The sequence below is a fragment of the Gymnoscopelus braueri genome (genome assembly GCF_963280865.1).
Source record: "Gymnoscopelus braueri genome assembly, chromosome: 10".
NCBI classification, from domain to species: domain Eukaryota; kingdom Metazoa; phylum Chordata; class Actinopteri; order Myctophiformes; family Myctophidae; genus Gymnoscopelus; species Gymnoscopelus braueri.
Genome location: NC_137611.1, coordinates 31,019,784 through 31,043,853, shown reverse-complemented (window position 1 = coordinate 31,043,853; position 24,070 = coordinate 31,019,784). Strand labels below are relative to the sequence as shown.

Here is a 24,070-nt window from a genome sequence, read left to right as displayed (position 1 = left end):
CCGCAAAACCTTGAATCTCCATTGTCTCTGTGTTTTCCAGTACTATATTGATAGCTGGCAATTGTAGACGAATATTTGGAAAATATCTACACCCTCCAGGACAGGACCAAGAAACACAATAGGGTGTCCTGGTGGGTCTTTCAATTAGAATTGTTATTACAAAAGCTCAGACTTAATCGCAATGTTGTTAAAACTGGGTCATAAGAATATTCTTGTCTGACCAATTGTCAGATAAAACGGAATTGCATGGAAAACTCTATCTAAAAACAAACAAACCCATATTAAACCATTAAATCCAGGAACGTATCTGTGTCATTTTATTATTAAAAAACCTGAGACTTCTTGGAGATCCGAGTTTTTGTCAGGCTAGTGCCAATATGTTTCAAGGCATATAGTCCTGATAATAAGACTGTGTGTGTGTGTGTGTGTTAGTACCAAACTGGACCAAAGCCTGCACACACAGCTGTGTCTCTCTTTCTAGATACGTAACTCAACAGGCTAACACCACACAGACCGTCAGACAGATATTCTAGCCTCTCTGACACGAGAGGAGGAGAGGGGGAGAGGGAAGTGGACAAGAGAGACAAACAAACAGACAGACAGACAGAAAATGTAGATACAGACAGATAGACAGACAGATGGACACTAGCCAACGTTTTTTTATTCAAACTATGATGTATCACATTATTCAAGCTATGACGTATCACAAGTTGTTCTAAATAGGGGAACCATTGCAATAAACACTGATGGACACTCTTGTTGAATAAATATGGAGACTTTTCGACCAGTGGCATTCAATTTGATATCTGACGTGATTTTTAATGAATACATGAGGTCAGGTAATCCGTTTATTTGCTTAATAAAGCGGCACTCTGTAACCTTTTATTTATTATTAAAATGTAATGTTGTCCAATCTGTATGGTAGAGTATGTTCATACAATATAACTTACAGTATACAATTGGGTAGGTTATATTTTTGTCTCCCTGCTCTTCTATTGAGACAAAAATCTGCACAGGAAACCGGGTTCAAATCCGGGGTAGAAGAGGAAAGTTACAAAGTGCAGCTTTAAGTCTAATAAACGAAAATGGCCAAATTAGCATCTTTATTTTTGTGGTATTATAAATGTGTTTAAAATGTGCTTGAAACTGACAGAGCAACATACTGTAACTATCGAGAGACATTGACTAGTTTTTCCGCAATATTGCAAAAAAACAAAATGGAAATTACTATTACTGTACATCTCCATCGTTATCGTATGATACTTGGCCAGACATTAAACGGATGGAAGGGAAAAACGAAAAAGCACATTTTAAAAACCTCCTCCTTGTTCACACAGACAGACAGGCAGACAGACAGACGGGCAGGGACCCGGTCGTCTGTGCGTACCTTTCTCTCGGGGGGGTCCAGGGGTCTCCAGCTGTTGGCGCGCAGCTGGTGCAGCTCGTCGAACTTGAGGCTGATGTTCTCGATGGAGAGCTGCAGCATGTCCCAGAAGCCTGCCAGGTCTGACGCTACGGGCCTGGGGTGGGCCTGAGGGTTCTGAGGGTTAGACAAAAGATGAGAAGGAGAGGACGAGGATTCACTTGTGGCCTATTTTATTACAGCTTTTTAAAACCCATTAAGACCTGAGGTTCCGATTCTACAAATGTCTTCTAAATCCGAACAGTTTTCTGAAAATATCTTTTCAAAGTTTCTATATCAGTGGTTCTCAAATCTTTTCATGTCAAGGACCCCCAAAATGATATGAATTTGGCCGCCAACCCCTATCTCAAAATATGTTGTTCCAGGGACCCCCAGAAGCAAAGATTTGAGTAACAAATGTTTGCTATTTTTGAATAGCCAAAGAAATCTAAAATTACTAAATAGCCAAACTACACACAACGCGTCGGAATGCGATGCGTTGTGAGCTTTTATATTTGTTTAAGTTACATAGTGGAATCTTTTCACAGTAACCATTCCACTTAAATGTGCTATTTGACAACTTTGAAGTCTGGGAATTGCAGTTAAATTCTTCTAACAGATAATGGAGCTACTGTACCATATGGGTCGGTAAAAAGACTACTAAAATGGACGTTACATATTATGACTTTAAAAGCTTTGAAAAATTGGCCTGGACCGGTGGCGTAGCGGTCCATGCACCTAGGCTCAGTGTAGCCTGACAGCGTTCGAGTCCCGATTCCGACGGCCTTTGCTGCATGTCATTCCCCATCTCTCTCCCCATTTCCTGTCAGCCTACTGTCCTAGCAATAAAGGCATAAAAAGCCCCCCCCCACAAAAAAAAAACCTTTTGATAAAAATAGGGATGCCAGAGTTCATATTGTTAACAGAGATAGCGAGAGGCCTGCTGACGCTCACCAAGTTGTCTTCACAGAGATCTTTGAACTGCTGGAACTTCTGGGACATCAGAAGCTGGGCACTTCCCACCGCGCTCCGCATCTTCCCCAGGACTGCACAGCACAGAGACACAAGCAGTCTGACTCAAACAGTGTGTCGCACATCAAAACCTTTGAGCACGTCAACAACAAACCAAAGAACACCTTGGATGTTGATCACATTGTCTTGGTTATAGGAACAACCTTAACCTCAGATCAAATGCTTGGCTGTGTTACGTTGTACCTTCATCTGCATCTGAGGGGGGTAAAAGTTTGGTCCCCTCTGCAGACCAGACTCAAATTAGCATCACTAATTTCCTTGAGAAGTTTTAAAAGGATCACCGTAGATGTACTCACCAACACTTGCTCCTGCTTGGATGTTTAGCCTCTTTGTACATTTTGTGAATTTCTATTTATGTAGGATTATTAGCTTCCTCACATTGCTTAAATAGTATCACTTTTGGAGATATTTTAGGTATTTGCTGTGTATCATGGATGTCCAATTGTTGTTTGTTTTGTAGTGTATGTTTGGCAATGACGTGTAATTTCATTCTGCCTCTTGGCCAGTTCACACTTGAAAAAGAGATTTTGGGAAGCTGTCAGGCTACATTGAGCCTATAGGTGCCCGGACCGCTACGCCAGCCGTCCGGGCACCTATAGGCTCAATGTAGCCTGACAGGGTGTTGCGTGTTCGAGTCCCGATCCTGACGGCCTTTGCTGCATGTCACTCCCCATCTCTCTCCCCATTTCCTGTCAAACTACTGTCCTATCAATAAAGGCATAAAAGCCCTAAAATAAAAAAATAAAAAATAAAAGAAAAAGAGACGTTGTCTCAATGTGTTTTTTTTTTGTTAAATAAAGGTTAAATAACAAAAATGGGCAAGCGTGTAAGGGCGAGCACAGTAGTTGAGACTTTAAAGTGAAGGTAAAATGTAGAACTGGGCAATTTGCAGCATGCTTAAGTAGGCGTACATGTCTCAGTGCAACAGGCTCAATAGTTTCATGAGCCGTTTATGTTTTGTGAAGTTGCCGCTGCTATTAGTCTTTTGTAACTATCATATAGTTCAAGTTTGTGTGAACTATATGATTGGGAGTAATTAAGCGTTGTTTTTTTATTTTTTTATAGAGTTTTCTGATACAAGATACTGTATAAGTGAGTGACAGATCATAGTGACTGTATCATAATTGCTTGTCATCTTCATCCTCATTTGTTTATCCGGTGGGTAAACTGGAAATGTTTATCAATCATTTGTATCATAAACTCTGTCAGGAGAGACATGTCTGCTGATGTGTCCCACTTCTGTAATGCACCGGACATGCTGTTGTTTGATGCGCGACGACACAGACCGGCCACATGAAGTGAAGTCTGAGATCCACATGCCGTTATGGTTGTGATAACAGAAGTCATCGTCTAATATTGTGAGGCACAGATTGTGCTTGAATTTTATCCACACACAGACATGCACAATGAGGCATACACACAGGTCAGTGTGTAATACACGCACACGCACGCACGCACACACCGTCATCGGGCAGGTCATTTTCTTGTTGGTCCAACTCCATCTGTTGACACCAGCCTTCCATTCTGTCTGTCTCCGCCTGCAGCAGCTTGAGGAACCAGCGACCGTCTCTCTGGCACACTGACCGCTGCACCACCTGGCATCACACACACACACACACACACACACACACACACACACACACACACACACACACACACACACACACACACACACACACACACACACACACACACACACACACACACACACACACACACACACACAATACTACTACATTAATACTATTATATATTATATCTCTGCTGTCGGGCAGAAACCAGAACTGCAAAATGTTCATTTTTCAGGAAATGAAAAAACAGTTAGGAGGTTTTGTTCATCATTGATAAGAACAACTGAATGGACCTCCAAGCTCACAATGAGGTGGGAGGTCAAAGGGGGTGAAGCCTGGAGCCAGCAAAACCAGCTAACCCCACCCCCCTTTCTAACTCCACCCCCCTTTGGTGGAGTTTAGCAGAAAGTTTGAGGATCCAATGGAGTTAGCTGGTTTTGTCAGAAGCGCTTTTTAATACTCTTCATTGGTTCAATATTTTTTTAACCAACACACAGACAAATGGTTCAATAGCACGACGAATACTATGCAATTTTCGATACTGAGGTGATTTCTCCATCGCCCAAACCACTCAATGCAGTTGGCACAGTTCACCGTACACCTACACACAATTTTTTTTGGTTCTTCAGTGATTCTTTGGGAGGGTTGAGGTGCTATATATAGCACTGCTGGTTTACAAAGAACCTGTTCAGCTCCTGTATGGGCTGAACATACAAAAAACTGAAAACTGAAACTGAAATTCTGAAACCAGGGACTAAGAATTATTCAACAGTCATAACAACAACATTTCACCCATTTGGTTAATAAATACTGCCACTAATATCTAGGATGGGTTGAATGCAGATCGATGAAGCCAAAGCCCGCCATGTAAAACACGTACGTCCTCCTCCGTACAGCATACCTCCAGGATGGCAGATCTGTCGAAGGCGGCCTCCAGGGCGTCCTCGGTCACGCCGTCTATCCAGGGGTCCGGCGGGGGCAGGATGGACGGGTCGAAGCCCACGTCGTCGTAGTCGTCGGAGGTGCAGGCGTGGTAGTGGTTCCCCGAGCCCTGGATGCTGACGGTGGAGGAGGCGGCGTCGCGCGACGAGTACTGCCGAGACACGGAGCCGGGCGACGGGAGGTCAAAGTCTGTGTCCGGAGAGTCCAGAGGAGGCGTCGTGTCCAGCACGTCTGGCAGGTCCAGATCGGCCTGTTAGAAGTTTGTTGCACAATGCGGCAGGAAAGCACACAGTAAGATCCTGAGTGTTCATGTCAAATATTAATAATTTAATAATGATAATAAATGAAGTAAAAATGGGAAATCAACCCATTAAAGGGCAAGACCACTTTAGTAGAGGTTTGGGTTGTGTAGTTACTTTGCCATGGTGTAACTCCAAACGTGGACAAGAAATAAAAAATAATTGCTCCATTGATTAGAAATTGATAATTCAAAATAGGCTCCTCATTGACTTACATTGTACGGTAAAACAGATCTCAAAAGGTACTCTTTTAGCACATAAACAAACAAAAACAAAGATGATTCAGACAATATAGAACATCACCAAACCCAGTACTGTTTGTTTTTTATATAAAAATGTTAACTTCCTGTTGATTTTGCTATTTTTATTAAGAAGAAAACCCGGACTGGATTTGCGGATCCGGATCCGGATCTTCAAATAGTAAAATCAGCAGGAAGTTAACATTTTTATAAAAAAAATAAACAGTACTGGGTTTGGTGATGCTCTATATCGTCTGAATCAACTTTGTTTGTGTTGGTTTACGGGCTAAAAGAGTGACTTTGAAAGCTGTTTCAGCATACAATGTAAGTCAATGAGGAGCATATTTTGAATTATCAATTTCTAATCAATGGAGCCATTATTTTGTATTTCTTGCACACCTTTGGAGTTACATCATGGTAAGGTAAGTACACAACCCAAACCTCTACCAAAGTGGTCTTGCCCTTTAAGACCTGAGGCCGATTATACAAATGTCTTCTAAATCAGAAGTTATCTCACTTTCAAGATTTTTCAAAGAATGTATGTTAAAAAAAAGCAGATGTACAAGCGTGGCACGAAGTGACGTGCTGTGAGCTTGTACATCTACTATTTTTTAATAGCCAACGTAAAAATCGAAAATGACACGGTCTAAATAGGTTAAAACATCCTGTTTGCATAGAGTACATGTATATGAACACAAACACTTGGCTATGATTGATTATGTTAATAATGTATTTATATATATATATTTTATATATATATACATTTGCGTTAATTGTTTTATGTTGGGCTGCTCTGCATGCCAATACAACTTGCTTGTAGCAGGTAATAAAGATTTTTCTGGTGCTGACTGATTGGTGGCATAATTGATGGCATTGATTTAATTTAAGTTACTAAAGTGACTAACTGAGTCAAATCGTTTGAAATAATAGTCACTAGTAACGGTGGACTAGTGAAGGTGGTTATAGTTTACCTGTACTGCTGTTGTGACACTGTTGGAGCGCTGAAAGCGTCGGTACCTGGCCACAATGGACAGACAAACACAGCAATAAATACCAGAGAGCAAGGCACAAGCAAGCAGTGGAATCACATCCAATACCCTGCAAGCTGTTTATTGATGTACGTACGTATGTACTAGGCATGTAATGATTCACTCAACTCACGATACGATTCCAATCACGATACTAGGTTCACAATATGATTTTTCACGATTTCTTAAACACAAAATGATTTTCCAGACAAATGAAAAATATTTTTTTCTTTTTTTTCTAACATAAATCCAGTATTTTCTTATCTCTTTTTATTTATTAAAAAAAAAAGAATTACAAAACTGTGTTTTCTCTTATACTCTTTTCAATACAGTAGCAAATGATTGAGAACCCTTTTTTTATATCAATTCTCTTACAAAGATCCTATATTTTCTTCTCTTTTTTTTACGCGCCCTATGCTGTTTGCATCGCGATACATTTCTTATTAAATCGATTTAAATTGTCACCAGTTTGAATCTATCTTAATCCATTTATGATAAATCGTTACATGCCTAGTGTGTACATTATGTTTGGCTGGTAAGGCTTTCCTCCCTCTGTTGTATCTTCATCTATAAAAGGGATATCACCTGAAGAGAGGCTGAATGTGCATTGACAATGCAAGCCTGTTGCTATTCTTTATTTCTGAATTGTTAAGGTCACAATGCACCGCAAACAGCTGAGCAACAAAGGCTGGGAAGTAGCTGTGGTGAGTCTCATTTTGATCCGCTTCTGTGGTCTGACCCGTAGCTGCTCCCCTATCCGCCCTGAGAGAAGCCATTTCACAATACACCCTCAATATTCGGAAGGCTGTCGGCAGTGAATGCCTCTCCGCAGAGATGTGCGTGGGAGGCAGAGAAAGATAAAGACAACCAGAGAGAGAGAGAGAGAGAGACTGATGGAGAGAGAAAGAGATGGGGGAAGGGAGAGAGATTTGGGAGAGAGAAATAGATACGTAGGCCATGGCAGCCACACACACACACACACACACACACACACACACACACACACACACACACACACACACACACACACACACACACACACACACACACACACACACACACACACACACACACACACACACACACACACACACACACACACACACCTCTAAACAACGTAAGGTCAAATTCGCTAGTACGACAGTGTCAAGTGAAAATAAATAGCCAAGCTCCAAGCTCACAACGCGTCGCTCTGTGGCACGTGGTGGGCTTGTACATCGGCTGTTTCCACCGTGCGATGGAGCACAAATAGAGCCTAAAAGGCGTTAAATAAGCTTGAAGCTGGGAAGGCGGCTGAAGGGAGACCAGAGACCCCCCAGTCTCCCTCAAGTCATAATTCCTCCCACAGCTTCACAGGATGAGGTGATAATGCTGGCTGATGGGTGTGTGGGTGTTTATAATGTTGGCTGATAGGTGTGTGGGTGTTTGCTAGCAGCCAGAGAGCCACACTGCTACAATTACAGAACAGCAACAAATGACTCAGCCATATACTGCGGTAACAGCACTGGACATGCAATGAGAAGACTACAGTAAGAGAAGTACTGGATGTGATATGATATACTGTATGTAATAATGTGATAGAGTAAAAAATATATGGGATTCTATGAATAGTTTGCTCCAAAACGATAATATCTGATGTAAAAAAAAAGTTACAAAAAACTGTGATGCCTGCTCTAAGAAAATTTGCTAAATTATTGCAGGAGTACAATAAAACGTCCTTGGAAAAGGATAATAACCAATTTAAGGTCTTAAAATACAGTAGAACATTTTACACATGACTCTACCCTCTGTGTTTTAGAGATACTGTGTGATTATGTACTGCTATCTGCTAGTTTAACTGTGTCTAGCGGTACATGTTGGAGAATATGTATCCCTGGCTGCCATAACTTTGCAAATCCTTTCATTTTTCTAAGGATGTCTTCAGACTCTTCACTGACGGTAGATTGTTTTATTATGCAAGAACGGTGGCGGGCGGCAGACATGAAGAGTGAAACGCGCGGCTTGTGTTATTTGCATTTATCATTCGATTTAAAATGTGTGCTCTGGCAGAGACACAGATACATAATGAAGTCAAGGACAAAAAAGACTTCATGTAGAGGCTTGTTGACTGTCTGGTACCAATATGATAATGAGCTTGGCCTCTTGTTCTCAATGTGTTATGTTCCATTATGGCTTGGAGTGCTAACACAGCTATTCGTTTTCATCAGATACGATAAGAATACATTCAGGGTTATTGCAATTGTTGTCAGGAAGTTATAACGTTAGCTTAAGACTTGTGTTTTGTTTGAAAGGCAGCCTTTTCTGTACCACAGGAGACAACAGGAACATATCAAACAGTGGGTACTACAATGAGCTACAAGGCTCCCCCCCTTTCTGGAAAACAACGAAATGATGGAGCTTGCACAAAACACTGATTTACACCTGTAAACCTGTGATGTGACAATAAAACAGATTCTGATTCAAGGCCTAAATGGCCTGTATGTACTTACACTTTCCCATCCTCCACTTGAACCCCAATGGAGGCAAACTTTGATGGGTCCTCGGGGTCGTCCTCTGGTCCGTCCACCTGCAGCGGACAAACACCACTAATTACCACTGATTATACAGCTATTGTAATAATAATAATAATATTTTTTTATTTGTAACACACTTTATATTTGAACCAAATCTCAAAGTGCTACATGTTAAAAACAAAGAACAAAAAAAACCAACAATAATAAAACAGTGAAATGAATAAAATTCAGATCAAAGGTCAGCTAAACACAGTTAAAAAGAAGTTTAATTTGTGCTACTGCTAATGCGGGGACCCAATGCTACACTATAGGTTAGCAACGTAATAGTTCTGGTTAACCCAATAATACACTTGAGGCTGTGATCTATTCAAGACATAACATTGCCTCTTGTGTATTATTGCTCAACATATATAGGTATGTAACTCTGACAGTGTACACATGGAACCAAATGGACCCGTACACTGTCAAAGTCAAGGGCCGGGGTCCTTGAAATGTAAAAGTTTGAGAACCACTGACATAGAGCATAGGTCTATATAAAGCGTGAGATGGCGCAATTATAACATCCACCACAAGAGGGCAGGGCAGTGCAAGAAATCAACATACTACTACCAAAACTAGCTCTGTGATCCTCTCCTCTCCTCTCCTCTGGTACCTACTTGGATGCCTATGGAGAGACATTTGCCCTGCCTGAGTGCCTCCTTCCTCGGGTCACAGTGTGTTTCTGCCCTGTATTGGTCCCTCATCATGCTGTCCACCTGTGGTGGTCTGTACTGGTCCCTTAGGCCGTCCCCTTGCGGTGGTCTGTACTGGTCCCTCATCAGGCCGTCAACCTGCGGTGGTCTGTATTGGTCCCTGAGGCCGTCCCCCTGTGGTGGTCTGTATTGGTCCCTCATCATGCCGTCTCCCTGTGGTGTTCTGCAGAGAGCCATGGCGGCCGGCGTGCTGACAGTAATGCTGCTGTTACCCACATGCTGGCTGGCCGGCCCATGTATCTGGAAGGGGGAAAGGACACTGAAAAACATTAGACTACATCCCGGAGGTTTTAAAACCCTATATTCTTAGGGAAACGGGTTGCAACTGTGCTAACTTGGTCTGCTCTCGTTTCCTTCTAGACCAAAATCTCTTTGCCAGAAATAGCAAATCTACAAGCTCACAGCACGTTGGCGTTGCGACGGGTGTAACGAACCACTTAAGCACTGCCCTGCATAAATTAGTGTCTTCAAAATGTACTGTTATTTTCTATAAGAAAGGTCCACCAGATGCACCTCCTGGCCAGAAGGCGGCGTTACTGTCACCCTAAACTTGCCAAACCAGTGGACTTTCAAAGATACATTACTGTGGACTTTTGCCAAGTTTTATAGATTATCACTTTATGTGGGTCCTTTTATTGTTTACATTGGACATATAATGTTTTATTGTTCATGCCTCAACTGACACCTTTACATTGTTTTGCTTGAAAGAATCGTATTTGAGTTCGTTTTTATTAGTCTGTTATAGTAAAGGCTTTTATTTTGAAAATGCCTGAAACAGGAAGGATGTCACTGCTCTGGGTACTTTTAGCGCGTCTTTGCATTGAAGGACGTCAGAATGAATGAACATAACAACAGAGGAGCATGTCTATGTTCCAACCGAAAGGTTTATTTTGTTTAAGCACCTGGCTAAGGGCACAAGGTATTGTCTATCATTGCTGTATTGTGTTATTTGCATCTCTTGTTACTTTGTGTCCATTGTGGATTTACAATCACCAAGTTAATAGTCACTTTGAATGTCTTTCTGCTAATCTATTCTAGACCCATTGAGAAGCCTCAGTAACGTGAATAATAATTAAATAAATATATATGGGTTTAGATTGTAATTCATAATAACAGTGCAAGGAGTAAAAGGTACATTTCATGTTTGCTAAAAGGAGATACATTATACAAATAACTTACATGTCATTGTTGTTGGTTTAATAGGATAAAAGCTATTTTCTTTGTGATTAAGATAATTGCAGTAATTACCTATTTCATATGTTTTGCACTCTAAAGAGAGATTGTCATTTTGGTTTAAAAACAATTCTTGCTGAAGTAATTGTAACACAGGACATATTGTCAAATGTTTAATGATTGGTTTTTGTCACAGTATTTCTTATAGCTTCAGCTATATTTCATTATGGTTTATGATGTGTTTGTCAGCCATATTTGTAATGTTTGTACTGTTTGTATGTGCTTTCCCACCTTACAGTTCTTACGGTGGTTCCAGGAATAAACTTTCTAAAATCATCAGTTTGAGATCCATCCTTATTAGCCGGGGTTGCTTACAGTAAGAACTTGCCCTTCCTGTCTGATGACAGCAAGTAAGAACTTTACCCTTCCTGTCTGATGACAGCAAGTAAGAACTTAACCCCTTCCTGTCTGATGACATCAACAAGTAACAACTTGACCCCTTAACTGTCTGATGACGGTCAAGAAGAGCTTCACCCTACACTATATGATGACAGTAGAGGTCCTACAACGTTTCTGAAGACTGTGGTTCTCCTGTAAGGAAAATGGAAGCATCAGCAAACACAGACCAGCCGATGGAGCCCCCTCATAGGAACGGAACGGAAGAGGAGGAGCTTCACCGCACTGGTCATCAACGGAATTCCACGGAGCAGATGTTTGCATTCATGAGAGAGGAGGCCCAGAAAGAAGAGAAAAGGATCACCCAACTGTACAAACAATGGAAGGTGCAGGCTCGCACAACAAGAGAACAGCTAAAGACAGACATTCCTAAGAGTCAACTTGCAGAGCTTTTTGACACAATTAAAAAGGCAAAGGCTGATGTCTTGAGCAGTTACATAGAAATCCAAGATTACATCACTCCATCCAATGACACAAGACGGCGGATTGATGCTTGTGAGGCAGTGACAAAGGACATTGCGACGGTCATACATGAACGGTTATTAGGAAATGATGGAGACTTCGACAGTCAAAAGGTAAAGGAATGCCTCCGTAAGCTACTTGAGCCAGATTATGCTCGTTCTGTCTACGGATCCACAGCCTCATATACAACACACAAGTCCAGCAGAGCATCAAGTATACGGTCATCAAGGTCTACAAACCCTATTGCAGCTAAGCGGGCAGAAGCAGCAGCTGAATTAGCACAGAAGGAGCAGGAGCTGGAAAGACTAGAGGCACAGAAGGACATGACCATAGCTCAACAGGAGCCTGAGATGGAAAGACTAGAGGCTCAAATGGATGTAAGCATAGCACAGAATGTTATAAGCATAGCACAAATGGAGCAGGAGCTGGAAAGACTAAAGGCACTAAGGGATGTAAAAGTAGCAAGAGCCAGACTACAGGCCTATAATCAAGCAATGGCAGAAGAGGATAGCATTCACTCTACCAACCCCAACGCTCAAGGACAGCTGCATACAGCTGCACAAGATGTGTCTTCATCTCCCATTCAACAGCCTATTAATGTCACTACAGCACCACAGCAACCGATTCATTCACCTCCCATTCAACAGCCTATCATGGCAGCATCCCCACCTCCAAATACAGATGTGTCCTACATTGCTCAAGCCACTTTGGAAAAACGGAACCCTGAAGACAATGAAACGGACATGGCCAACGTCTTCCATGCACAAGCAGCTGTAGAGAACAACGATCAAGGGTCTACTAAAGTAAGTGTTAAGCCATGTCTGTTCTGTCAAGAAGGTAATCATATGATTCACAACTGCACTGCATTTGTCACAAATTCATTAGAAGAGAAACGACAATACATGAAGGAAAGGAAACTCTGCTACGGTTGCATGAAAGTAGGTCACAGTGCAAAAGACTGCCGTCACCGACACTCCTGTGACACCTGTAAAGGTAAACATCCAACATGCCTACATGATGACGACTACATAAAGAAAGCCAACGCTGCACCAGTCTCAAACCAAGTGAGCAAGGAGCTACAAGCTGAATCACGTCCTGTCAACCTGAAGATAACCACTATGCTTGGTAAGGATGTCATCATGCAGAGTGAAAGGGCTTCAGGTCTTGGAGTAAGAGGCTACAGCTGTTCAAGGGCACTAGCACCAAAACAGGTAATTATTGGAGGAGAAGAGGAACCAGATGCTGTTCACACAGAACTGGGATGGAGCATTGTGGGCCGTTCAGAGCCATGCCATGACTCGCCAAGTGTCAACACTATTTGTCACAGAGTCAACATTAAGGATCTCCCCCCAGTATCTCCAGCAGAGGTCATCGAGGAAGGTGATGAAGAGGAAGTGTGTGATGAAGGAAAGGGAGAGAAAGGCTATGTACCTCATCAAGGAGTAAATCACACCAAGGAGTCAGATCTCATCACTGCAACAGAACTAGAAGAAGCAGAACATTGTCTAATCAAAGACCTGCAGGAAAACGTGGATCCAGAAGAGTTGAAACAGGTGAACAAAGGCATTCACCTGCCATCTCACACCCTATTGTACACTCCTGATGCTTGCCTTGGCAAAGAGGGTGTTCTCAAGGTGGGAGGACGGCTGTCCTCTCTTCCCAAACTCAACATGCACCCAGCAATCATCCCCAAAGGTCATCATAGTAGACGGCACCGGAGACTATTGGAGAAGCGAAGGATGGCTGATCTTCACCTCAACGAGTGGAGACTGGGAAAGGTTTCAAAGGCCACTACGGATAAAGATGGACTCATGAGGGGAGTCGGTCTTGGAGACAGAAATCTGGACAAGAAAGGGGAGCATCTCTACAAGATGTCTGAAGTTGAGCAACCAATTCAGAAACTGTCCTTTCTGCTAGATACGGGTTGACTGCCCTGTCGCTTTAAAGCGTATCTTTTCTTATTTGTTTTTCATGCTTTAAGTGTATACGTGATTTATGTCTTGCTTAAATGTTCCTTTCAGTGAGAAATCATTCGTGTTTTGCATTACTTAGGGTCCTGCAATTCACTCATGTTTTGGTGGGAGTGTAACGAACCACTTAAGCACTGCCCTGCATAAATTAGTGTCTTCAAAATGTACTGTTATTTTCTATAAGAAAGGTCCACCAGATGCACCTCCTGGCCAGAAGGCGGCGTTACTGTCACCCTAAACTTGCCAAACCAGTGGACTTTCAAAGATACATTACTGTGGACTTTTGCCAAGTTTTATAGATTATCACTTTATGTGGGTCCTTTTATTGTTTACATTGGACATATAATGTTTTATTGTTCATGCCTCAACTGACACCTTTACATTGTTTTGCTTGAAAGAATCGTATTTGAGTTCGTTTTTATTAGTCTGTTATAGTAAAGGCTTTTATTTTGAAAATGCCTGAAACAGGAAGGATGTCACTGCTCTGGGTACTTTTAGCGCGTCTTTGCATTGAAGGACGTCAGAATGAATGAACATAACAACAGAGGAGCATGTCTATGTTCCAACCGAAAGGTTTATTTTGTTTAAGCACCTGGCTAAGGGCACAAGGTATTGTCTATCATTGCTGTATTGTGTTATTTGCATCTCTTGTTACTTTGTGTCCATTGTGGATTTACAATCACCAAGTTAATAGTCACTTTGAATGTCTTTCTGCTAATCTATTCTAGACCCATTGAGAAGCCTCAGTAACGTGAATAATAATTAAATAAATATATATGGGTTTAGATTGTAATTCATAATAACAGTGCAAGGAGTAAAAGGTACATTTCATGTTTGCTAAAAGGAGATACATTATACAAATAACTTACATGTCATTGTTGTTGGTTTAATAGGATAAAAGCTATTTTCTTTGTGATTAAGATAATTGCAGTAATTACCTATTTCATATGTTTTGCACTCTAAAGAGAGATTGTCATTTTGGTTTAAAAACAATTCTTGCTGAAGTAATTGTAACACAGGACATATTGTCAAATGTTTAATGATTGGTTTTTGTCACAGTATTTCTTATAGCTTCAGCTATATTTCATTATGGTTTATGATGTGTTTGTCAGCCATATTTGTAATGTTTGTACTGTTTGTATGTGCTTTCCCACCTTACAGTTCTTACGGTGGTTCCAGGAATAAACTTTCTAAAATCATCAGTTTGAGATCCATCCTTATTAGCCGGGGTTGCTTACAACGGGTTTGTGAGCTTGTAGATCCACTGTTTTCACTCTTTTGGAAATCGTCTCTGTCGGGTGTAAACCTCATATGTCCAAAACTGTTACTTTTCAGGATTCAAATTAAAAACAGCAAAAGTAGCAGATTTCACAAGCTAAAAGAAAATCGTTTCGCGCCGTGTTTCGCGCCATGCTTCGAGCTTGTATATCTGCTACTTTCGATAATTTTGTGTGACGCTGCAGTATGATTAAGTAAGGCGTTAATTTACGAAAAAACACAACAAATGACCGTCGCGCTTGGTACAGACATGCACAGAGCAAGTTCTGTCAGGGAACTCAGGGCAGTTGCTGCTGGCCGACCATCGGTCTCAGCTCCATGCTTCTATTCTCAACCAATCATATACTCGCTTCACAATAGAGCGCCCTATTTAAATGGGGTTATTTAAAGTTGGATTGCTCATTCCTTTGCTTGCCCTTTGCTGCTGCCTACTGCTATTCTTGCTGATACTTGCTGCTGCTGCTCACCCTCCACCACCCCAGCTACCACCTGTCGTTTTGGATCTACTTTTATGTACTAGGGCAGGGGTCTTCAATGTTTTTCAGCCCAAGGACCCCCTGGCTGAAAGAGAGATTAAGCAGGGACCCCCACTACATACTGTATAACATTGTATTTTCATAGATTTCATAGATCAACACCAAACCTCTTTGCCGAAAATAGCCGATCTACAAGCTCACAACGCCGAGGCGTTGCGAGGTTGTAGATCGGCTATTTTTGGCTTAAATTCTCCTCAGAATAGGGATAATAGGGTTCAAGTGGTTAATGTAAAAACAATATCCAATCACACAAAGATTTGGCGACCCCCCTGTAGTAACTCTGAGGACCCATTAGGGGTCCCGGACCCCCTGTTGAAGACCCCTGTACTAGGGGATTCAGAGTCCCTATTGGTAGGGAGATGTATTATGCTTTCTCAGAGTACCTAAAAGCAGATCCAATTCATCGCCAAACAAAAATAAATATATTGTTCATTTTATATTCAATAACATCTTTTTATCCATTCATGAATTGTCCTTTCCCGTTTCTGCCCGACAGCAACACAATGGGGTTGAAGTGGTAGCCTGTCTTTATCACCCCGTAATTTTTTTCTGAAATGACGCCTCTGGGTGAACACACTGACCTGTGCGTTGGCAGCCTCAATGGCTGCTGTCAAGGCCTTCATGCTGTCAATGCTCTCCGTAGAGTTGCTGAGCCCTGATTGGATGGTCATGTCTCCTCTTGGCCCCTCCCCTTCCATGTAGGCATCCTGATTGGTTTGAGAGAGTGGTAAGACATTGTAGCAAAAGGAAATTGTCATGTCACATTTTGTGGAAATAAGCTCTCAAGCTTTTTTGTGTTATGTCCTTTTTGATAGATAATGTACATATGTCCATATACAGCAGTGGTTCTCAAACAAAAGAGAATATTTGTGTTAAAAATGCTTTAAAGATTTTTTTAAAATGAGCTGTGAGCTTGTATATCTGCTATATTTTAATAGCCAACGTATGAATAGATAAAGTGGTTAAAATCATTGTGATGCTATGTTAACTACTTTTGCTGGGGACCCCCTGGAACCCCCCCGAGGACCCCTGGGGGTCCCCGGACCGCCCTTTGAGAACCAAGGATGTACGGTAAATATGTGTTTTTGCCAATAAAACCATCAATCAATCAATTTGTTGAATTCTTATTCTGACTGGTCAAAATAGGTATTCTGTGGTCGGACATTTCTTGATAGCAGAACACTGTTCTCAATAACGGATCACTGTTCTGGCTCTGTTCATGTTGCTATGGCTAAGCTAATGAAAGTGTTTTTAAATCAATATCTCCAAAAGATTGATTATATCCAAAGTAGCTTTGTAACAAGTAGGATAATGTCACAGGGTTAACCTCAACTGATAACGGCGAAGACACTGTGTAGGATTATTCTAGCATTAAACGTTGTAGATATTGGTTATTATAATTTATCTGTATGCAACGTTCTAATTACAGAAGATTGCAGTTAATTGCAGTTAATATAACAGCATTATATTAAAATTCTAATACACCTTCAACTCATCAATACACAGAAAACACTGTCAACCTTTATATAAACATAATATAAAATCTCAAGACGTTGCCACTTCATTACAGAGACAGCCGGATAGAACGTGCCAGACTCTTGCGTCAAGGAATGGGTTTCAACAGCTGTAGTCAAACTGTTAGTAGGCGTCAAGTGGGCGCTTCAAAACCTGTTGAAGCGTCTTCCAGAGCTCGCTTCTATTTCCAAGCATCGACACAGGGCACAGACCACCAAAATACATAATGTAGAATGGCATCCCAGCATAGACGAGTATAACACTTGCATTGCTGTGTGTATGTGTCTGCACATATGCTGAAACAGTTTGTCTGTGAAACTACTGTAGTCCTGTCTTTCTTTCCACGTACTAGCTGGTGACTACAGAACTTTAAACTGCAAAAATATGGATAAGGAGAATGATGTACAAAAGTACCCTGTTCTATACGATGGCATGTGAACAAGTGGCCTCAAGTGACAGCTTTCTACTTGTCTATGTCTTTCTATGTACTTACGCTATGTGACCAACTACTCTGTGGGTACATTCACACCTGGCCTGGGGTCTTCAAGAATCTGAGACATAATTGTAACTTTTCATAATGTTTGGTGACATTAAGACTAAATTCCGTTGCACGAATGGGTCACATGCCAACAATAGCAGACTTACAAGCCCACAACGTGTCGCATCTGCAACGTGTTGTGAGCTTCTCTGCTACTTTCGACGTGCGACACCGTTGTGCGTCAAAGCACGAATCAGACTACATCCCCGGACTCTTAGGTAGTGTACCTGAGCAGACTCAGTGCTGCTGATGGAGATGTGGGTTTTTTACAAAGATACATACAACTTTTGTAGCTGCTACAGAGGCTACAACAGCTGCAACGATACAAAAACGTGGTTTCAACTTCAGCTACAAAGCTACAAATATGCTTATATATCTTTGTATCTTTCAGTGTGAACGCAGCATAAGTTAGGTATTGTACCTGAGCAGACTCAGTGCTGCTCTGGGCTGTGATGGAGATGTAGGGTTTGGAGGAAGTGGAGCAGGTGGAGGTTCTGGGAGGCACAGGGGGAGGAGTCCCTTTCTTATAGGTGGTGATGCAGGACGACACTATGGAAGAGAAGAGAAGAGAAGAGAAGAGAAGAGAAGAGAAGAGAAGAGAAGAGACTTTAAAGTTGTTGACATATTACAGCAATTTGTTCATTAGTCATTCGCTTCACTGTGGTAGAATTAAAGGATGTATTATTATTATTATTATTAATAATTAAGAGTGACATATCTACCGGTACATGTACTGTATATAATGTAGGTGTAAAAAGGTTCACTGACACTTAAATACGTCACAACAAAACTGAAGATAAAACTTTTCTTCAAACGATTACCACTTAAATAAATACACTATTCACCTCATTATTTCTGGACACAACAGGCTTATAACTAAAACCGAAAATGACACACATGCGTTCCTGGATTGAATGGGTGAAGCTGACAACAGGCAAACGGTTCTGTTTGTTATTTACTGTAGAGACAGTCGTGTTCTTGCCACATATCGAGAAGTCTCAGCTTGTCTTGGTTTCAGTTACCTTGTTGATTAGACCAGTGGTTCTTAAACTTTTTCATGTCAAGGACCCCCAAATTGACACTTATTAGCCCGCAGACCCCCATTTGAAAAGATATGCCTCAGGGACCCCCATAAGAGAAGATTTTTACGGCTCTAGCAGTGATTCTCAACCATTTTAATATCAAGGACCCCCAGTTTGCCATGCATTAGGCTCCGGACCCCCATTTAATGGCATTTCTATCTCTGGGACCCCAATTTATATTGTAAAATCAATGTTAATTTAACTCTGAGAGCGTACAAATGGAACCAAATGGACCCGTTATGGGTCCATTTGGTTCCATTTGTACACTCTCAGAGTTACAGACCCATAAGGGTCCATGTGGTTCCTAACTATCCATCATTTAGCTGGGGACCCCCTGGAACTCCTTTAAGGACCCCTGGGGGTCCCCGGACCACACTTTGAGAACCAATGGATTAGACTCCATTTACTTGGCTTGCAATATTACGTTTTCCAAGCACTTGCGAATGCACAAGCAGTTAGACAGTACACTCGCCCCACACCTCTAACCTGATCCTGTCAATGCGATGTGATTGGTAAAAATTAGACAAAAAGAAACAAACTTTAACCATGATTTGATTGGTTCTGACTTCTTGCCACAGACAGAATATGTAATCCCCAAGTCTCGCCCCGGGACCTCCAGTCCTCCAGGGGGCCAGACAAAAACCAAGGCAGCAGTACTGTAACATCACTCCCTTCCATACAGGAAAGACTGAATCATTACACATGCCCAGCAGGTTGTGTGTGTGTATGCACATGCGCGTGTGCGTGTGCGTGTGCGTGTGTGTGTGTGTGTGTGCGCTTGCGTGCATGTGTGAGACAGCTGTCACCATGGGACACAAGTACAGTACCAGGCTAAACTCTCCTCTCCTCTTCATTATGTCTGAGAGTGTGTAACGATGAAAGATGGACCCATCCATATGCTCTCAAGAGTGGATTTAGTTTTTTCTTTCTGTGATGTGCCTCTTTATTTCTGCTGCGTTTATTGGACTCTTACTGGGAATTATGTTTCAATAAACAAGGCTGAACTTCAATTTACTTTAATGGATTTTGATTTGATGTCTTACAGCGTCGGAGATTAGGGAGTTCAAAATTCAAGATGATTACCCCATGGTACTCCAATTCATGTTGCCAAGAGGATGTGCAATGGAGTCTGTGTTAAAAGTTAATAACTTAATTGAAAAGCACTGGTTCCCAACGTTGGGTCCGGGGACCCCCAGGGGTCCTGTAGAGCAGTGGTTCTCAACCTTTTCAGCCCCCAAAGTAATCGTATTTGAACTGGGGACACCCCACCCTGATAAGCACTTGGAATAGTAGGATTTAGTTTGACTCGGTTCCACAGATAAATATTGTGAAAATAGACAATCTACAAGCTCACAACGGCCCGCGTTATGAGGCGTTGTGAGCTTGTAGATCGTCGATTTTTTTTTTTTTGCCTCTCTCCTTTGTTAATATTAAAAAAGGTTGAGAATCACGGATTTAAATTAAAGCATGTCTGCCGTGTTAAGATAACACGTTGACAGCGTGTTCAGGTTTTGGTTCAGGTCTATTCCCATTTTCCATTGATCCATACCTTTCATCTATATCCACACTTACATACTGTACAGCAGTGGATCTCAAACATTTTCAGGTATTTGACCACAGACCCAATACCAATACAATTGAAAATATGTTGTGCCAGGGATCCCCATACAAGATTTGTGTTAAAATGTTTCAAAAATATTATTATTTCGTTTTTACATTTTACGTTGTGAGCTTGTAGATTGGCTATTTTCAAAAAGTCCATGTACATGTATATGGGGGTTAAAGTGGTTGAACTGATTCAGCATTTTACTGGCGACCCCCTGGAACCCCCTCAAGGACCCATGGTGGTCCCCGGACCCTACTTTGAGAACCACTGCTGTACGGTACACATAGCCACTGGCTTTAGACAATCTGAATGCAGACGTGAAATGTCACTTATTCACGCTTGCGTGTTCCTGTACGGAATGTAGCCGTAGGACGTAGCTCGCTAACATATCAGCAACTAAATATCAATATGCTGCTGGGGAGATAAACAACACACACACGTACACGCACATGTACACGCACAAACACACGGACACAGTTATGGTCTTGCCACCATGTAAAGTGTGATGGCTTTGGCTTGTCCTGTTTTGTGCAAGCCATTTTGGTTTTATATTACTCAAGTAAATCAGGTTAATCAACATTTTGAAAGAATAAAGTACTTCACATCAACGGCACTAGTGAACCATATTATGAACCATATTATTAAACTATTATATTTTGGCTCACAACCTCGTAGATTGCTGAGTCACCACTGAAGTGTTGCTCATCACGCTCATTGAGGTCATCAAGCATACAATACATCCGTGTGTAGAAACGACGAGCGAGAAAAGTATAAAGAAAAGTATAAAGGCTTGGATTAAAAAAATAACAGGGATCTAATGCCAAGACCTAGTTTTCCCCCTCAATACAAGCAGGAATTGCGTGGAGAGAGAAAGTGAGTGGAAATGGCGAGACAAAAACGTATGATTGATTGATGCACCATAAAAGTTGAAGCCAGCTCAACCTTTTTGCAGCTCGTCAAGCAGTGACAAGTGTTGTGCTGGCTTCAACTGAAAATGACTTTGTCGCTGCTAGTGTGAACCAAGCCCCCAGAACAGTGAAGCTGCCGTCGCCTGGTGGTCAAATCTGGGATTGCAATAATTCCGCATTTAAAACGCTACTGTGCATGCTTCTACCATTTGATACCCTAGAAGTGCACCTGACCTGCTCGGTGCTAAAGTCTTCCGCATTTCTCAAATGCGGAAGAAGAGGGTACTTCCGGTGCTTTTCATGCGCTGGGTGAGCAACTTCACTGAAATGAATAGGTGGGGGCGGGGCAATCCGTTCTCTTGATATATTATTAACTCTATGGTGTGAACGTGTTGAGTGTTTCTTCTTAACACAGTACAATCCAGAGTGTTCATTCAACTCTGAGAGTAGCCAATAATTTGATGACTGGCGGAAAGATGCTAATGTATCCGGTAGGAGTCTCTTTGAGTCTCCTACCGGAAATACACCCGGTCATCATTATTGTCTCAAGAATGCGTCAAAAAACAAAAAAATCGCATGAATTCAAGGCTTCATGGGGTGTGGAATTGATAGAAAATAAGATTTTTTTTTGGGTGAACCATTCCTTTAATGTAAATTAAATACAAACTTAAATGTAACCGTAAGGGACCTGTAACTCTCTTAATTAACATGGATTTGACGGTGTAGAACTTTTGAATAATCCCTCTACCAAGCCGACAGTATGGTACATGTTGACTAAACCACTAGGCCCTCCATCAGGAGACATCCTATTGACTGATATGATAGGCATGCTAGTGGTTTAACCTGTTTGACAGATTATTTTACACTGTATTCTACAAGCATCATCCTCGGGACAAATCCGTTACAGAGCAAAGACCAACTTTAAGATGCTGAGAACATCTGAGGCTTGCGTTTTGCTTACATGCGTTCTCCACAACTTCGCAAAACCCTGCCAAGGTGCAGGTCGGGCAGGATCAGATCAGATTACAGATTACGCTAATCGAGTTTGCAAATAATACAGGTACTACAGTACCTCCTATACTTTGAAAAGACACAGACAAGTTATTTTGTATAGCTATCTGAAGAACACTTCAAAGTGATTTGTCTCCTCGCCCGTGGGATACACACATCTTTATACAGACTGCAGTATCGGCTGCACGGTTGCCTCGGGCAGTGGTGGAAAGTAACTTTATTCAAGTACATTTACTCAAGTACTGTGCTTAAGTGCAATTTTGAATTACTTTGAATTTACTTGAGTATTTAACTTTTTTATACTTCTACTCCACTACATCTCAGAGCATGTGTATTGTACTTTTTTGTTATTACAAAACATACATTAACCAATTAAGCTCCACTAGACCGGTCTACTCGGGAACGATACATTGGGAATGCATTCCCCACCTGGTTATACAATACCCATTGTACCCGTCTGTCTGTCTGTCTGTGTCCCTTTTATGCCCATATGGAGATTTCTGTCTGTCTGTCCTTGTCCCTTTTATGCCCATATACGGAAATCGCTGATAGCCACCACTGGCCTCGGGGCCAAACAACATGTCCTCTGCCCTGCGTGAGGATAATCCTGCATGTTAACAGGAGACCAGCCAGCCTTCCAACCTTCTAATGCCGAATTAATACTCCATCATACGAGGGTGTCCCGTGCTGAAAACAGCAGATCTACAAGCTCACAACACGTCGCAGCAGGACGCGTTGTGAGCTTGTAGATCGGTCATATTCGGTGCGTGACACTATTGTAAGTCTATAAATCAGGCTCCATGCGTTCCTACACCGACCCACATTTTGTTCAGCTTTTCAGGAAGAAAGAAAAAGGGAACACACACAGAGGGAAGAAGAGTGATGGGGAAAGGCAGAGGCGAGGGGTAATATCCTCTGCACGCTCACATCTGACAGTTTCAAAGTATCCCCCAGTCCTGCTCTTTCCTTGTTTTCTTTCTTCTCTCATCTTCTTTCGCTTCCCTCTCCTGAGCTGTCACATTTCTAAACGTTTCAGCATAATCTTCTCGTCAGTTTTGGGATGGGGTCAGGGCACCTCAATGCCGCCTTTCTGCCGCGTCAGCGCGAAACGCTGAGGCTTTGGCAGAGGCCATTTTGAAAAGCGAGCAACACAGGCCACTCAAGTCATACATGGCTGGTTTTCTGTCAGTCGGCCCGTCTTCCCGAGGTAGACGTGTAAATCAGACGCCTCTAAGTCAGTGGTTCTCAAACATTTTCATGTCAAGGACCATGTATTTGGCCACGGATCCCCATCTGAAAATATTTTGTGCCAGGGACTCCCATTTGACAACACAAGATTTCATTTGTGTTGTCAAACTATATTTTTAAAATCACGTTTTCTCAAGATGTTTTGAAAATAGCAGATCTATAATCTCGGCTATTTTCAAATAGCCAATAGGTTAAAAGTGTGTGTTTTTTTTAACCCTCTCTCAGGGACCCCTAGGGGTTTTCTGGACCCCACTTTGAGAACCACAGCTCTAAGTCAATGCAGTAAGGGCACAAATCATTCTGTAGATGCCTCCTGTCTTTTCTCTTACTGTGGCGGCGGTATACACCTGTGCCACCGGTATTCATGAACGTGTTTCATAATAACACTACAAAATTGATAACATTGTGAAACACAACAATGCGTCTGCATCTGAATGCCAGCAGGCATTCTGCATTGGCTTTGGTCTTGGCTGGCTCAAACCAACTGTTATTCAGCAGTGTGGGACCGC

At 41.9% G+C, this 24,070-nt stretch overlaps 1 protein-coding gene across 1 annotated transcript in view; it reads right to left on the bottom strand.

Moving 5' to 3' along the window:
- dlgap1a (discs, large homolog-associated protein 1a) overlaps positions 1–24,070 on the bottom strand; it is a gene marked incomplete at both ends in the record, with an annotated part of 71,896 nt that overhangs the window by 3,505 nt on the left and 44,321 nt on the right. The window contains 10 exons of the mRNA XM_080440035.1: positions 1,388–1,540; positions 2,357–2,448; positions 3,897–4,029; positions 4,907–5,197; positions 6,457–6,502; positions 9,003–9,079; positions 9,683–9,747; positions 9,925–10,018; positions 16,235–16,360; positions 18,128–18,255. Of these exons, the coding sequence (XP_080296161.1) occupies positions 1,388–1,540; positions 2,357–2,448; positions 3,897–4,029; positions 4,907–5,197; positions 6,457–6,502; positions 9,003–9,079; positions 9,683–9,747; positions 9,925–10,018; positions 16,235–16,360; positions 18,128–18,255 (1,205 nt within the window). The remainder of the gene's footprint in view (positions 1–1,387; positions 1,541–2,356; positions 2,449–3,896; positions 4,030–4,906; positions 5,198–6,456; positions 6,503–9,002; positions 9,080–9,682; positions 9,748–9,924; positions 10,019–16,234; positions 16,361–18,127; positions 18,256–24,070) is intronic.